Here is a 17,297-nt window from a genome sequence, read left to right on the forward strand (position 1 = left end):
GGTAAAATCACATGTTTGTCAGCATTGTCTCCTGCTCACCATAAACAAAACGCAATCAGTTACTTTCAAACGGTGGGAGAAGAGAAGAAAACGAAAAAAAATTAAAAAATAAAATAAAAAAGAATAAAAAATAAAAGCAACGACGACAAAAGAGAAGAAAGAAACCAACAAAAGGACACAATACATTAGCAGTTTTGCCAAGAAATTCCAAAAGAGGTTCTGGCATTCTGCAACATTTCGATTCTCTGATTCCTTTAGGAATCAGAGGATCATCACTTCTCTTCTCACCTTCCCATTTCTCACCCTTCTTTTTCTTTTTCCTTCATCATTTTGCAAATGATCAGCCATCTTGATTGATCAAATATGCAATCCTGAAAACTTCAATTCGTTGATTTTCAGGAATTTGAAGGAAACAGAGGGAAGCTCCTTAATGGGTTCTAGAAATTTTCTTTAATAGTTAAAAAAATTCATAAAAAAAAAAAGAAAACTTCTTGCGAAGAAAATCCAACAAAAGTTTGATCTTTATTGGTTTTTCTGGAAATGGAATCCCCACAAAGTGAAGAGAGAATGGAGGGGTGGCTTTACCTCATTCGTTTCAATAGGTTTGGGCTGCAATATTCACGTAAAAGATACTTCATTCTTGAAGACAACTGCCTCAAGAGCTTCAAATCTGTACCAACTTCTGAGAGAGAGGTACACCTACCTTTTACATGTATTACACGTATATTCATGTGCTTTTTTTTTCCCCCGATATTGTATTTGATCATGCATGAATTTATTCAGGCTATTGCGGGGGTGCACTTTTGTAATATAGTAAAACGGGGTGTGCATGTTTGCAAAATTTCTTGTATTATGGTTTTGTTGTTGTATGTTAATGTTGAAGCTTATGTTGATAAAAGGAGGTTTCCAAAGGTTTTTTCACAATATGCCCTTCACAATTATGGTTTTACTCCTTTGATATTACATGTATTTTAACTTTTAAAATCAATTATGAATTTTGGAGGGTTGATGAAGAGTTGCATTCAATAATTTGTTGGGAAATTAGTTTTGTCATTTTATCAATACTGGTTTTATGTGATTTTTGCTGCTTGCTAATTTGGTGCTTATGCCTTATTTTTGGAGTAGCTTGTTGGTTCATTCAAGTCTTCTATTGGTACTCGTTATGCTCCACATTTTAGCTTATTTTGTCTTTTCTTTTATTTATTGATATTCAAATTTTCATTAGATGCTTTGCAGTAATCAGTTAATTTATGTATGTAACTAGTTATCTATTTTTGGATGCAACTACAGTATAGAAAGATCACTATTTTTGGTTCATTCTTCTTTGAATTATGGAAAACAGTGGGTGAACTCAGCTGCAAATTGCATATGCTAACAGACAATGATATCTGATTCAAATGTATGCCTTCAAAAATAAATCAATTGCTGCAGCAAATGGAGTTGATTGGCATTGTCCTGCTCTTTTCACACTTGATTGATTAGTGTTTTAGTTTGTATTCAGCAGGAAAATGATAACAGCGTTTGGAGCTTCATGTTGTTTTTCTTAATCAATAAATGTGACATACTGGAGATTTGACAATCTGTAACGGGGAGCAACAACATGATAGACCTGGAAAACATTGTTTAAAAACGCTTTAAACCTTATCCTGCAATATTAAGCCTGAACTTATGGAAGTGAAACTCAAACTAGGATGTGAAAAATTAGAGGCAGAGTATGTCAATTTTGAAATTGGTCCGAAACAGTAGAGATGATACTGAGTGTAGATAATATTCAATTGGAGCTAGATGGTAGCTGGCTAGGGGTACAGAGTCTTAGGGAGCATTAGTTCTCTTTTCTAAGCCTTCAAATTGTTGTAGTAGGACAACTATTCAAACATGGACACAATTTTAGGTCTTTTTGTCACTTTGATGTTTTTATGGTGAACATGAGAGATGATATGAGTAAATGGTCTTTTCTAGATTGGATCTGCCTACTATAATTGCTAAGGAAAATTGTGTCGATATAACTTCATGCTGCCCCATTGATGCCTTTTTTTTTTTTTGGGGGCTGCTCCATGGATGACTTGGACAAAACCAACCAGAAAAATGGCAAATGCTGAGATGTAGTCCTGAAACTCATGCTCCTATTTCATGAACCAGATTGTTGTAATAGCATGATAGAAAATGGAAACTTTACGTACTTAGTTATGAGAAATTTATACACTTCGAACTTCATACGCTAAAATTTTATGGTAAACATCGAATCATCAATCCAGGGTTGATATGATGACTTCTTCAGTTCAATCAATACAGGAAGCAAACACAAATAAAACTGTCTAGTCTGAACAATGTATGAAAACAAGCTTGCATGGCCATGTGAGTCTGGAAGGCGGACTTAGAGCTTCTTTTCTAACAAGGCTTAGCTAGAATCCCTCACAGGCTGTAGAAAGGGTTCTCAGAGTAACTAGAATGTAGAACTTTTTTTCTTCCTTTTCTTTTTTATGGTAGGTAACATTTTGCCATATGACTAATGCCTCTGCTCTCAACAAAAGAAGATTAACATTCAGTGTGCTTAAAGATCTGTCTGCTAATTGCATGTGATGCCCAAACATCTGAACATTTAATGTGCATTCAGCTTGATTATGCATGTCAATTTACTTTTTCATCTCATTGGCAACTCAGGAAGAAACAAATACTGTAGATTTAAACCTAAACATTATAGTTAATTTTTTCTGACTTGCACATAGCATTCCTGTCTTAGGAGCCAGTACGACGTGCAATTATAGACTCCTGCATCCGGGTCACAGATAATGGAAGGGAGAGCCATCACGGAAGAGTAAGTCCCTAAAATCCTTTATTTGAGTACAGAAAGGCAATTAAGCAGCCAAATTAGTTTCATTTTGTTTATTTAACTAGACTCTTCCCTCTGCAAACAGGTGTTCTTCATCTTCACCTTGTACAATACGTCAAATCACAATGATCGGCTGAAGGTGTACTAATTTTTCAGTTTATAATTTTATTTCCACAGTATGGATGGTAATGATACGGAATTTTTCTGCAGTTGGGAGCAAGCAGTTCAGAAGAAGCTGCTAATTGGATCCGGTCTTTGCAAAATGTTGCACTAAACCCAGTCAATGGTGTAGTAGCTTCTTCAAAAAGAAAGTGGCAGCCCTTCAGGTGTCCTATATCATTTGTCTGATGTTCCTTGCAGAAAATTGCTGTTAAAAGATGAAAATTTGATAAACAAAGCAATGAGAAAATTTCTGGTAACTGATCAGAGGTCTAGTGGCATGCAGATAAATATAGTCTTCTTGTTACATTGATGTCTATTGGTAACCTGATTACATTTATTTGCTTCTAAAATCACCTCCTATGATATAATCCCTTCTGAAAAAACGTTAAGATCCATCTGGATCAAGCTGCTTTCTTTTTTTTCTTTTTAAATAACAAAATCTTTGTGATAAGATGATCTTGTAAATGAAGATTATCAGCATTTGGTGTCTTTTTTAATATTGTCTAGCAAATGTAATCACTCCATAGCTGGAAATTTCTGCTTACTTTTTTCTTTGGGGATGGATTGGTTTAGTCCCAGGGGGAAGTCAATCTGGATATTTGTTTGTTTTGCATTTACTTATCAAGATCTCTTTGGCAGATTGAGTGTTTCCAAGAGGACAGCTAGTAAAAATTTCATGGATGGTACTTATGTGACTCATATGCCTGTGGATGCAATGACATCGGATGTTATTGCACCTTCACCATGGAAAATATTTGGTTGTCAAAATGGTAAGGGACAGAACTATTTTTCTGTCAATGCATGATGCGTGTGATATTAATCAGTTTTCATCTTCTAGGTTTAAGGCTATTTAAGGAATCAAACAATCAAGATCCTGGTGGGAAGGTTGGTTTCCATATTAACTGGAAATCATTGGATATTTCAGTTTGAACAATTTTTCATTGTTGTAAGAGATGTTTCTGATATCAGGCTTGGGATGATCACCCAGCAATAATGGCAGTTGGAGTTGTCGAAGGTACTTCAGAAGCCATTTTCCGCACAATAATGTCTGTTGGTCCATCAAGATCAGAGTAAGACAGATGCTAAGTTTGCCTATCTTTTGAGTTCTCAGCTTTGCTTTCACCATAGCTGTTGTTAGAAGATTGTATTTGTATTCTTGGGAATATAACAAGTGATAGAAGAATTTTGAAGCTTTACAGTCACACATACGGGGAAATTACAGATTAACTTGGGCAATTCCTTGGAAATAGTAGAATGTTTTTCGACATGCTTGCATGTAACTGACGATTAATATCTTCTAGATCTGTGACTTAAGTGAGTGAAAGTGTCCATGCTGTTTAACGATTTGCTTTAACATAAAAGTTTTTGCCATGCAGTCCAATCCCTGTATCTTCTGGATCTGTGACTTAAGTGAGTGAAAGCGTCCATGCTGTTTAATGATTTGCTTTAACATAAAAGTTTTTGCCATACAGTCCAATCCCTGTAACTTTTTCACCATTAATAAACTTTGGAACTTGCAATACTTCAATTTGATTGAATCAGGACATGGTGATTTCCCAGTTGGTTAATAAGAAAAGTGCTTTGCATATGCCTGAAGTTAAACAGATCACATAACACTTGCTGTCAACAATATCCATCCAAAAATGTCTTTGATTTGCACCCCAAAAAAATAAAAATAAATTAGTGCCAATTTCTTGTGGTTTTTGTATTTGGTACCCATAAACTGGGATAGTTTCTCGGAAGGGCGTACAAATATTTAGTAGAATCTGAGAAGGTTACTGCCATATTCAAAAGGTCCTTCTGACTAATTTCATACTACTTTTGTCCCATTATGCTGGTTATACATTCATTTGAATTAATAACAAAAATGATATCCTTTTCAAATAAGAAACCATGTTCAAAAGATGAAGTAATGAAAGGCTAATTCATTTGAGGATTTGGTTTCATCACGCCTTTCCTTAAGTTTTAGAATCATGTATCAATTAGAATTTGCACTTTGACTTGGAATCTGAACTTCGTTTTTGGCAGATGGGATTTCTGTATTTACAAAGGCAACGTGGTTGAGCACCTTGATGGTCATACTGATATACTTCACATAAAGCTGTATAGCCATTGGCTTTCTTGGTCAGTTTTTAACTTGAAAGTTAATTATTCCAGAATGTCTTTTGTTTGTTTAACACCTTGTAGTTTGCAGGGGTATGAAACGAAGAGATTTGCTGGTGCGACGTTACTGGAGAAGAGAAGATGATGGCACCTATGGTATCCATGTCTGAAGATAAAATTATCTGTAAATTTTGCTGTCAGCATTATGACTAATTTTTTCTGATTTTCTGTTGGCAGTAATTCTCTACCATTCTGTCGTTCACAGAAAGTGCCCACCTCAACCTGGATATGTCCGAGCCTGCCTTAAAAGTAATGTACGCTTTGACTTGGAACATAAAATCTCAATTGTGAATCTTCGTAGTTGCTAGTGAACTTATGGACCTGTCTATCTGATGTCATCCAATATCTGATGCTCCAAGATGGAAATATTTGCCGTTTGTTAAATGATTTCCATTTGAGATGTGGGCTCTTATTCAAGTTTCTTTTTAAATTTTCTATCACAAGTTTCTTAGGAATTTGAAGGTTCTTTTGGACATATGGACTGGTGCCATTTTAATTTTCTGTCTATTGACCCTATAGTCTTGGTCTGGCTTATTCACGATTATTCAGGAGTAGAAATTCTTCTTTTCTAAAGGAAGACCATTGTTCTTGAACTCAGAGGGTCTTTTTAGTAATTAATGTGGTTAATAATTTTGAATATCCATGTTCCAGGAGTACAAATTGCTGCCATCATCAAACTTTATAACGTAGAGGCCATATCGTGCTAATTAATCTAGAATTTGAAAACTCACTAGTCTTTTCAATCAAGTGAAAAGTACAAAGAATGGTTGCTTAAAGGAGTCAGCATTGTATTGTTGATGTTTATGTTTTATATAGCATATGCTTCAGCTGTTATACGATTCTGGCTTATACTACTGTTAAAAAGTTTCCAGCAAAATTATAGTGTTTCGGAAAGTCGCTGTAAATTGGGCTAGCTTGCTTATATTTATTTTAATTTTCTCACTTCGTTTCTCCAACCATGCAGGTGGTGGATTTGTCATATCTCCTTTGAATCAAGGGAAGGAATCAGTTGTAAAACACATGCTGGCCGTTGATTGGAAGTTCTGGAAATTATATCGTCGAAAAGCATCTGCAAGATCAATAACTATCCGCTGGCTGGGGAGAATTGCGGGTGAAGTTTTTGTCATTATGAAGATTCACGTTGTTGTTTGTGTAGAACTAGTGAAGCACATGGAAAGATTATAATGGCTTCTATATTCATATTGCTGCAGCTCTAAGAGAATTATTTAGAGCAAAGGCAGGAAAATTCTCCTATGAGTTTTCGTTGGGAGAGTCAACAAGAGACATTGGCTTGCCTCAGAATGAATTTGAGGAGATAAAGAAGGAAGTTGATTTAAAAATGATTCAGGAGGACAAAATAGAGAATGAGGTAGAGAATCCACGTTCAGGATCTTCAAGTCTTGTGGAATTAAATGATGCAGCTGACGAGTTTTTTGACGTTCCTGAACCATCAGATGATGATCTGGAACATGGTTGGGGCATGAACACAAGTCCAGATTTGCGTTACCTGGTACTTTCTGGCTAAACCTTAGTTATTTTTTCTAATGAGACTGTTGTTCTAAGTCCAGAAAATCTTCTTTGTTTCGTATTATTTCAGTTGCTGACAGTGAACATTTCAATCTAATTTTCCATGAATATGAAACAATCTAGAATTGATTTACCTTACAGGACTCTATCTTGTAATTTTGTTTGATTGCATGTGTCATAAATATCTTCTTTTATATTTTATCTTTTTCTTTTTCCATCTGTATATTTGGGATGACTAGGAATTGCCTTTAGAATTCTCTTTCTTTCTTTTTCGTTCCAAAGTTTAAGAGTTGCAAGATGCAGTTTTCCATTATGGGAAATTGTCATATTGTGAGGTTCTCCCATCAGTTATCTGCTTTTTCAATGATTATGGTAGCTAAAAAGCATATAACTAATCTTTTTTATCTTTGCATAAATGAATATAGGTGGGATAAGTGAGATTGATTACTAGATTTTTGCCTGTTCAGATTTCAATTCCAGGATGTTTCTGCTAATTGGATCTCAATAAGTGATCATTTAATCCTTTGTTAGCTGATTGTCCAATTTTTTAGCAGAAACCACACTTTATGTTTGTATCGAGTTTAGTTGATCATGGGGCAGGTAACTTTGGGGAAAAATAATTTTCGGTGACAGTTTGTGATCCCTCGCAGCCTGCTTATCCATTGCCTCCTTTTTCTTGTTTATTGATTACCCAGGTTAAGTGTTCCTTTTTCTTTTTTTTTTATAAGTTGAATGGTCAACCCAACTAGAATAGAATGATGTAAAAATGCTTCATGTTTCAATTGAGGAACGCAATTCCTCTGTTCCTTTACCTAATGTCATATTTGGGTCTACATTAGGAGGCATGTCAACTAATTTAACTTTTTATTTAATGCAATTTCTTGGTTATTGATTCTCTTATGCCGACCCTGCCCGCATATTTAAAATTTTGGTTGTTATCTTTTTGTTGAAAGATGAAATATGCATTGCTTCTTATGCAATCCATCCTTCTCTATAAAGTCTTCATGCACTGATATGTCTTTCTGCCTGCTGGTGGTAAACCAGTGGAGAGAAATATTTCTATATCCATGTGGCTATCAGATGTGACATATGATGCTTCTTTATTTTCCTTTCCTCCTTGAACATAATTCTATAGACGTTTCAGATCTCATTTCTGAATTGATATTTTCTTAATTTTTTCCCACCTATTGCACTTGGGTATTTGACTGCTGATTATGAAACATTAGTTACGTGTGCTTTCCTAACTGAATATACTCTGATTAACCTAAGCCATAATATCTTTCCCTAAATTTACAAATGAACTTTGTCTGCTGATATAGTTATTTGAAATCAGCAGGAGACATACCCGCCAAAATTATCATCAGCTGCCAATTTTGTTAAAATATTCCATGATTTAGCAGGTTAGTCCTAAGGTGGTTATGCAGTTTTTCTTTTGCATAATGGCTGGATACAGTTAGTAATGTGAATTCTAATATAGCAAATGCTTGAACATTTTATTGCAGTCCAGAAAAAGGGTTACATGGACTTACATGAAACGATTTGGGAAGACAATATCTCATGCCGCTACGGAGCTACTCTTGCAAAAGACTCAAATGGTAGCATGCCATGCAGTTGGGCAGCTGGTGATCCTTCATCATTTTTAATTCGTGGAAGTACTTATTTGGAAGACCATCAAAAGGTCATCTCTCACTCCCTTCAAAGTTTTGTCAAAAATGTTGTGACATTGCATACTGCTATGGAGGGATTACCTTAGAACTTGTACTTTGAATTTTAGAGCACCATCAGTGTGACCTTTCAATAGCTTTGAAAGTTTCTTTGGACTGCCTAATTTCTATAGATGGGGGATTGAACTTTAATAGGTAAGTCATGAATTATTACATCCCTTGGATTAAACATGATGAAATGGAATGTCTTTGGATAACTCATTTATTGGGAGTAATTTTATGATTGGCTTATCCAGTGATACCTAAGCAAGCTGGAATTGTAATTAAAATATTTGAACTACAAAATCTAGTCCTTGACGGATCAGTATCTTTAATTGTTGCAGAACTCCAACCAACCATGTTTATATGTGATATTGTCAACTGGTAAAGGGGGGCGCTTCACAAGTATGAATGCAGACCCACAAGATATATATCTGTAATTTTCGACTGGCATCTTTGTTCAATGAATAAGCAATCCTTAGAGATCTCATTAAATTTGTAGCAGTCTACAAGAGCTGCTTCATTGATTTTAGTTATAAATGTTGAAGAAGTGAAAAAAAGGCACGCGTTAGCATGTTGCCACCTTTTAGAATAACATCAGATTTGGATGCATGTGTGGTTTATAGACTTAAATGGTATCACTTGCTTCTTGTCTTCATTTGTGAATCATCATTGCCATTTGTTGCTGCTTCTGTTTCTGCTGTTTCTTGTGCACACAAAGTAAGTATACCGTGAAGCCATTTTCCATGTTACTTGTGATTTTTTACCAGATTAAGGCAAAAAGCACTTTGATGCAAATGGTGGCTGCAGATTGGATAAGATCTGACAAGCGTGAAGATGATCTTGGTGGTCGCCCAGGAGGCATTGTTCAGGTTTCTTTATGGGTTTTGAAATCTACTTTTTTATGCTTTGCAGCATTTAAAGAGGCCAGAACACAAAAATCACAGGAAGATTCATGGATGTAAAATTGCTATCTTATTCATTCCCTGTTTGAACCTTGCAGAAATATGCAGCTCAAGGCGGACCAGAGTTCTTTTTCATCATTAACATTCAGGTAATAGGAATTTCCTTTATCCCCTCTAACTGTTCTTTTTTAGATGATTTTTTAAATTTACTACGATAATGACATTGTACCCCATATATCAGGTTCCCGGCACGACTCAATATAGTCTGGCACTGTATTATATGCTTACAAGTCCCTTGGAAGAAGCACCTTTACTGGAACGCTTCGTTAATGGAGATGATGCTTTCAGGAATTCGAGGTTTAAGCTCATACCATACATATCTAAGGTATGTTGGCGAGGGAAGCAAGAAATGTTGTAGTATAAACAAAATGCATGAATACGGTCTTCATCACCTTCGCGAATATTAATTTCATTTAGTAGGCACGATACCAAAATTTCACTGCCACTATCTCCAACTTTTTTCGATATTACTGTAACTTACTCGCTGCTGATGATCGGGTCAGGGATCGTGGATAGTGAAGCAGAGTGTTGGTAAGAAAGCTTGTTTGGTCGGTCAAGCACTTGAAGTGCATTACTTCCGTGGAAAGAACTACTTGGAGGTGAGATATACAGAACTACGTTTTAATGATTGCTGAACACCGTGAATGAGATGTATGATTGTTTGACTATTTGATTTTAACTGAAACAAATAAATTATAAATTGTTTCAGCTTGGCATCGACGTTGGTTCATCAACTGTGGCGAGGGGTGTGGTCAGCCTTGTTCTGGGATATTTGAACAATCTTGTAATAGAAATGGCATTCTTGATACAGGTAACAAGGGTTTTCTCTGCATAATGGTTTGCATCAACTGTACTTACCAATAAGTCCGCTTTACCATAGAACAGGGTTTGCTGATTTTGCACCAAAAGTGCCAACATATCAAGCCTCAACTGGACAGATGAAAAGAATAAGAATGTGAGAGGGAGGAAAATTGTTTCAAATCACTAACTGAAGTTAAACTTAATTTGCAGGCTGACACAGAGGAAGAGCTTCCTGAATTCCTCCTTGGAACATGTCGGCTTAATCATCTAGATGCGTCCAAATCCGTTTCAACTGACTCCATTACAGGCTAGAGAACTTCATTTTCAAAGTAACTGACCGCATACAGGATTTTTTGATCTAGTGCATAGGGGAAAGAAAAAAAAAAAAAAAAGCAAGAAGTTTGAACCATGATGTGTTAGGTGCATTTATCTTCTTACTCCAGCAAAAGCTGAACATCTCTAGTACATATTCTCTTCTTTATCAGCTTGTTGGGGGATGCATTCATTTGTAAAGGTTTACATTCTTGAATAATTCTTATTATTCAATGCCATTATTCTTTGCAATTCAAGATTAAACTTCAAATCCATAGAGTTGACTTTTATGGTTGAAATGTACCACAACGGAAAGGGATTTCCAATCTAATCTATCTTCCCTTACCATTTCTTGAGGACTTGCTCTAAATCAGAGAATGAAATGTGGTTTGTTTCTCTTTTACTGCCTACCAGAAAGTATCAATCTGGTTAGGAACTTGAAAGCGTACCACCAACTTACTGGTGAAATCACCTGTAATCATTTGACATATTCATTTTAACAAACATTTCTGTTATTTTTATCTGGGCTCCATGAGATGCAATGCACTTCTCCGTGGGCTCCAGCGGTTTCATCGTACAAGCCATGCGATTATGAGTAGTGGGGCTTCATAGAGTGCAAGGCCCATCAGCCTTGTTCAGTTGTTAGATGTATGTAACTGCCAGAAGTGTTGATTGGATCATCTTCCGTTTGGACTATGGCAGAGTTGTCCGCAAGATCGAATTTAGCTGAGCTAGTGTAATATTAGATAAGGTTCTTGATTCGACTATCAAATTTTTCTTGTATCAAAATTTTCTTGTATCATTATCGCTTGTAGATTAAACAAAAGCATAGCTATTTTTTTATGGTAAAAAAGTACCTAAGTGGAACCAATTTTCATTGAAAAATGAAGCAGTTTTAAAGGACTCGAGCAAATTCAAGCAACTAACAATAAAAAAGAAAAAAGCTTCATATTTAAATAGTTAAATATGCTTTAACTTAAAGCAAAAAAAAATAAATTCATCAGTCAAGTTCATTGATCTTAGGAGGGGTGGAGCACTAAAATTAAAGAGGAGTGGGAGAGCAATTCTGAGTATTTTCAGTCACTTGAATCGATACATGCCGTTGCATGGGGAAACCAATAACATCACCCATTTGTTTCTGCCGACTTCCCTAAAAAACCCCCCCTCAACAATCCCGTGATTTCATCAATGTCTATTGTCTAGTTACCGCACCGTTGCCCCAAAATTGTCTTTTCAGGATTTTGAGAAATGGAACCAAATAAATACTGGCGTTCGGTCTCGTGTTTATGTCAGCTGATTGACGCGGCGCCGACGTGTCACGTGCATGACATGAAAGCCTCTTGTTTCTTCTTTTTTTTTTTTTTTTCCTAAAACCAATTGTCGCAGTGCCGTGCAATTATTGGCTTGGATTTTTTTTTCTTTTTGTGAGTTGTTTAAGTACACTTGTTTGCGAGGTAAAAACACAAAAAAAATTATTTAAAATAATTATTGTAACACTTTTTATGATGTGATGTATGTAAGATAAACAAAGTGATTGATATATAAAAAGGTGGATTAGAAAATATATCTGTACCATTTCACTGATTATTAAGGATTAGTCGACACTCATTAACACGCTTAATTCACATCATATTCATCTTTACGGAGACACACGCTCACATTTATTATACCTCTTGTATTTTGAAAATTTCCTAAATTAATAACTAACTAAAATTAAGGGCCCTCTTAACCAGTGTCGACTGAACATTCGTTAAGCCAAATTCATTCACTAAATTGGTTAAAGAATCAATCTTTCCTATTCTGCTAATGTAAGCATTAATAGTTCATCAAAGACTTTTTTTGGCCTATTTTTTCCAAACTACAGTGATTTATTTATTTTTTTTAAGTATTGAGATGTCGTTTACACATCAAACTGGAAACTCTTAACGTATTAACCAAACAGCTGCTGACCTGATCCAGTAAATCAGAGTAACTTTAGTGCCATTAACATTTTGAAACGAATTTGATTTAGTTTGCATATAAATATATAATCTCACATGAAAGCATCGCTTTCACTTAAACGGCTACCGCTGTGGTCGGTAATGCATAGTATATTTTAGTTTCCACGTCACCATCAGCTTATAATGACAAAAACTGTAATTACAATACTAAAATAGAACAAATTAAAACAACGTGGCAACATCACATGGTCTGAATTTTACCTATTTTGCATACCAGCTCACATGTTAGAGGACAGCATGTCTTTTTTTGGTCGACACAGGGGTGTTCGGATCAATCCTTACGGGGCCCGACTAATCCCCTGCGACCCGGACCCGATGCCCCAACCCGGCCCGAACACGTTAAGTGCGTGGAGGAATCCAGCGTAGCGGAGACTCGAACTTGTGACCTCAAGAATCACTGGTGAGAGGCGCTGCCGCTGGACCATTCACGCGGGGCGGACAATATGTCATAAGATTGAGAACTAATGCAAGTAAAATAATACAAAAAATATGTATTTTATTCTTTTCATGTACACATAACCAAACATACACGCAATTAATTGTTTATATGTGTAGGGAAATTCCTTGTACTATATCTAAATAGGTGGTTAGGGTTTAGGTATTTATAATTAAAATCATTAAAAAATTGATACTAAAGGGTTGACTTAAAACCAAATCCCTTGTTTTTTTTTTTTTTATGGTTCTTGATAGCCACATTGTGGTGTTTAGAATTGATACATTCTTAAAATATATGGACACTCAAAACACTAATTTATGGTGCAACCACTCTAATTGGCTTTTTTCCAGATTCCAAAAATGAAGATTTTTTTTTTTCGGAGAATCCAATTAATAACATACCAATGGATGTTGGAACATTTTTCACAATCGATTTTATTTGTCAAACGATTATACTTATTACTTTATCTTTCAAAAAAGTTGCAGTTCGTGATGTCGTAAATATTGACAAAATTTTTTGTTATTTACTAAATTATCATATGCACAGAAAGAAAAGACAATTTAGCAAGAAAGTTTGGTTTTAGGCACGAAAGTCAAATAATTAAATTTAGAAATTATTTCCAAGTTCAAAGACATAATTGCATCTCAAAAAAAAAATCATTAAGCATGCAAGAGACTGTAATCTAAGATTTTTTGCACCATGCAACTATAATAATATTACAACCTAATCCCTTCTTTAATGCTGTTTTTGTTGTAAATATAGATGAAATTTGAGATTATAAGTAAAAGACTTTTTTAAAAAATAGATGGAAGTTTAAATGAGCAATGAATTGCGAGAATGTAAAATCAGGAGTTGAAAATTTTGAGGTGATGCGGACGCAACGGAAAACCGTTGAGAATAGAGGAGTCACGGGAGTCAAAATTTTCCGCCACCGACACGGGACGCGGGGCTTGTGGGTTTTCCAGTTTTGGGCATGGGGCACCGAACCGGTACCTTCGCTTGCCGGTAAACACTAAAATGACAGGCTTTGTCACCTGGTACATCCGGTCATGTTGTCGGCGAGAATTAGTGTCGGCACCGACACGCCAGATTTATTCCCGGTAAATTAGCAGCATTTTTAGCCACTTAAAATATATGTGGCAGCAAAGTTTGTTGTCAAAAACTGCTTTGAGAAGTGATACTGACACTAAATTTGGCACCGAAAAATGATACAAAGTATCTCAAGTGGTCTAAGCCTCATGTGCTTTCTTCCTCTTTCTTTGCTTTTCTTCTCTTTTTTAATTCAAATTGATATTGTAGTAATATCACATTTTGTCATTTATCAAGAACTTGTTTTGGGCCGATTTAACTGTTAACTCTGGTGCTTAGTCTAATTAAGTGTGTGTGAGTTTATTTCAGTTTCTGGAAAAAAAAAGAACTTGTTTTGGGAGTAATAAATCTTTACGTACATGTACAACTTCGAGAAAACGAAAATTAAATGCTATTTATCGTACCCGAAAAGATTGTCCACTTGTGTTTCATTTTATGATCACTCTTTCGGCTTTCTGAACTTTTATTAACGCATCTTATAATTTGAAAATGAAATCTAAGCTTCTACTTTTGTTTTCTTGACAATTGCTCTAGTTTTTGTTCTAGGTGGTGTTTTTGGATTAGAGACGGCAGTAGTGTTCTCTCCCACCCTTGCTAGCATTTTCAAAAGTAATTTGGGAAACCCAAGGATATTGAAATGAGGCTAGCATAATTCCAAAAGAGGTTACAAAAGGGTTCTTGTAAACGTGGCAAATTTCAGGGAAAACATATGGAATTTACACGTAAAAGGATTCAATTTCTTGGGCAAAAGTCATGAGCAATTTAGATAATTTATGGCAACAGGTCACATATATGCTTCTGATTCTTTTAGACATGCTTCATTTATACGCCTAAATGTTTTACTTCTTTTGGATATTTATTTGATTTTGTTATTGCATATGTTGCACGTACAATTTACAAACATAAAACCCTTATTGGAACATTTCTTGTTAACACAAGCACGAACAATTTGTGTAACACAAAAATACAATAACTTATAATAATGACCCGAATTCATTAAAATTTATTTTGTTTGCTATAAAGATCAGATTATTATTATATTATTGTATTTCGAAACAGATGATATTCATTTATAGTTAATTCTCACAATCATCTCGGCCCAAGGAAATGAGAGGCAATGGAAGAATGATGACAATAGAGTTGCCATTGGCTTTATTCAGCAGAACCATCACTTGCATGGATTTTCGATGATTTCATGCGTTATGAGGAAGTTGCTGTTCGAGCGTTATCGAGGGAGGACAAATATTGTCGGTGTCGGCCATATTATACGATAGATAACCATTGCAAGGATGAAACTGCTGCATTGGAAATTGGCAGAAGAAACAAAAAACAAAAAACAAAAAAAAAATACTTTGGAGGAACATATTTCCTTTTCGACATGAAACTGTAGTAGCACTTTGTTGAAAGTGGACTAATCAAAGTCTCGTACTTTTTGCAACGTGTATTCGCAAATTGTAAAACCATTAACGACATTATCAGTTCGCAATTGTTGAACGTTTTTGTTTGATTTTTTTTGTCCTTTCATTACGGCGTTTCAAGCTCAATATCTATCTATAAAATCAATAACCTGTTACAAATACTTTTGTTCATCAATATTTTGATTTTCCATTTTATAGAAATTCAACTGTCATATACATTCATCAGAGTACGTAACTTTTCTTGGAAGAAATATGAATGTAAACAAGTTGAATCGAATATCATCATGCTCGAACTTGATTCATTGATCTTGCCAAGCAAGGTTGAACTCGGCTCGAACTCGCTTCGAACGGAACGCTGGCACTAGAATTTACGGTTCGTGGATAGCGTATACGTGAGGTACAACGAAGATGAGGGATTTGGCATACCTGCATGATCTTGACCGTTCAACCTATGACCCATGGCATGAGGAATGAGGACTCACTTCCCACCCACTCCGACATTACTTGCTAGTATTCCAAGGGCACCAGAAGAAAATGGGAGAATTGTTGTCAATTACAAAACTAATATACCGGTATCAACCACCAAATATTAGGTCCACACTCGAGCTAATGAAACATTCACCAATCAATCAGTGTAGTCACCCTCTTTTTCAGGCCCCGTTTGATTGCCAATAAAGTTATGGAAAATGAGAAGCATCTTTCCTCATATTTAAGTTTGCGAATTCTTGATGGAAGCTAGTTTCATTCCTCTCACAGATTTTGAGGCCGATAGTTCGATATTTTTCATCATATGGTGTAAGCATGGAGCTACGTAATTTTATTGCATGCTTTAGACTGTCATGTACAAATCAGAAATAAATGGATAAATAACGTACTTGATGAGATTCAAAGGTGATAGATAGCCTAATATCCAACTTGTGTTTTTGATGCTCTTTTTTTCCTTCTTTACCGCTATTTTTTTTTTTTTTTTGTCGAAACGATAGGATTGTATTGATTGAAACAAAAATATATAAAAGCGAGCACTTGCTCAGTGCTTTACAATGTGCATTTAGCACAATAGACTGCGATTAACCTAACTATTGTGAGATTAGCTCGTTAACCAAACCAGAAAATTTTTACGTTTTCTGTGAACACATTTTTCAATTATTTTTTATTTCACATACATTAAATTGCTATTGTACATTTTTTAAAAATTTTTTTTATAGAAACTCCTAAAAATGGCAATCCAAATGGGACGTGTTTCTAAGATAATTCTGGGAAAAAAGAAAAGGAAAAAACTCAACTCCTTTGACAACATGTGCACATGATTATTGCATAGAATTTCTTAGGGGGCGTTTGGTAAGAGGGTATCGGAATGGGGTTATGGAATAAACCCCATAACTCATGTTTGGTTTACTGGTATTGGAATTGAAATATTGGAATGATATCTAAAAATATGTCATTTCTCCATTCCTGACTAAGTTCGTGGGTTTTGTCCAAAACCCAAATCTTATTCCCGGTCCCTCTTCTTCCTCTCTTTTTCATTATTTCCGTCGCCTTTCTCCCCCCAATTCTCTGCCCTAATTACCCCTTAAAAACACGACAAGCTGGAGCTTTTGCCGTGGGAAGAAGAAAAAAAACGAATGAAAACCACATCTGTGCTACTAGAGAGGTACGCAAGTTTTCTTCTGTTTGTTTTCTTGTTCTAAGTTCTCTATTCTCCAAGTCCATAAACAAGAATAATTTGTGCAATAGTGGATCTTCTTCTGCTGATTCTCAATCTTCCATTTCCCTTGTAGATTGCTCCTTAAAAGGTTTGTATCTCTAGTTTCTTTAGATTTTTTGCTCTTGGGAGCAGTACGTACTATGCTTTCTGTACGGTCCGGCAAATCTGCACACTTTTCTTATTTTG

The 17,297-nt window shown here is 35.4% G+C and overlaps 1 protein-coding gene across 3 annotated transcripts; it reads left to right on the forward strand.

Moving 5' to 3' along the window:
* Positions 1-209: 209 nt before the first annotated feature.
* On the forward strand, positions 210-10,734 carry LOC113725807 (protein ENHANCED DISEASE RESISTANCE 2). Of its 3 annotated transcripts, none has more exons than XM_027249173.2 (20): positions 210-693; positions 2,741-2,815; positions 2,916-2,969; positions 3,041-3,156; positions 3,632-3,762; positions 3,831-3,877; positions 3,962-4,062; positions 5,021-5,116; positions 5,187-5,251; positions 5,333-5,404; positions 6,120-6,266; positions 6,367-6,665; positions 8,019-8,082; positions 8,185-8,360; positions 9,156-9,257; positions 9,389-9,439; positions 9,532-9,675; positions 9,854-9,949; positions 10,060-10,161; positions 10,362-10,734. In XM_027249173.2, exons 1-20 carry the CDS (start codon positions 541-543, stop codon positions 10,461-10,463), a joined length of 2,193 nt encoding a protein of 730 aa, XP_027104974.2. In that variant the 5' UTR covers positions 210-540; the 3' UTR covers positions 10,464-10,734. The 3 variants fall into 3 exon arrangements, with proteins under 3 accessions (XP_027104974.2, XP_071934900.1, XP_071934901.1); XM_072078799.1 differs by having other exon boundaries at positions 394-693; positions 8,016-8,082; XM_072078800.1 differs by having other exon boundaries at positions 394-693; positions 5,021-5,095; positions 8,016-8,082.
* The last annotated feature ends 6,563 nt before the right edge of the window (positions 10,735-17,297 follow it).

This window comes from Coffea arabica, chromosome 2e, assembly GCF_036785885.1.
Source record: "Coffea arabica cultivar ET-39 chromosome 2e, Coffea Arabica ET-39 HiFi, whole genome shotgun sequence".
Classification (NCBI taxonomy): Eukaryota; Viridiplantae; Streptophyta; class Magnoliopsida; order Gentianales; family Rubiaceae; genus Coffea; species Coffea arabica.

What these genes read in the sequence shown, in the direction of transcription:
- LOC113725807 (XM_072078799.1), top strand. Translation starts at nt 541, where the DNA reads ATGGAATCCCCACAAAGTGAAGAGAGAATGGAGGGGTGGCTTTACCTC. An exon ending in AGAAAGTGGCAGCCCTTCAG is followed by an intron (nt 3,157 to 3,631) that starts GTGTCCTATATC and finishes TCTCTTTGGCAG; the next exon opens with ATTGAGTGTTTCCAAGAGGA. An exon ending in AATATTCCATGATTTAGCAG is followed by an intron (nt 8,083 to 8,184) that starts GTTAGTCCTAAG and finishes ATTTTATTGCAG; the next exon opens with TCCAGAAAAAGGGTTACATG.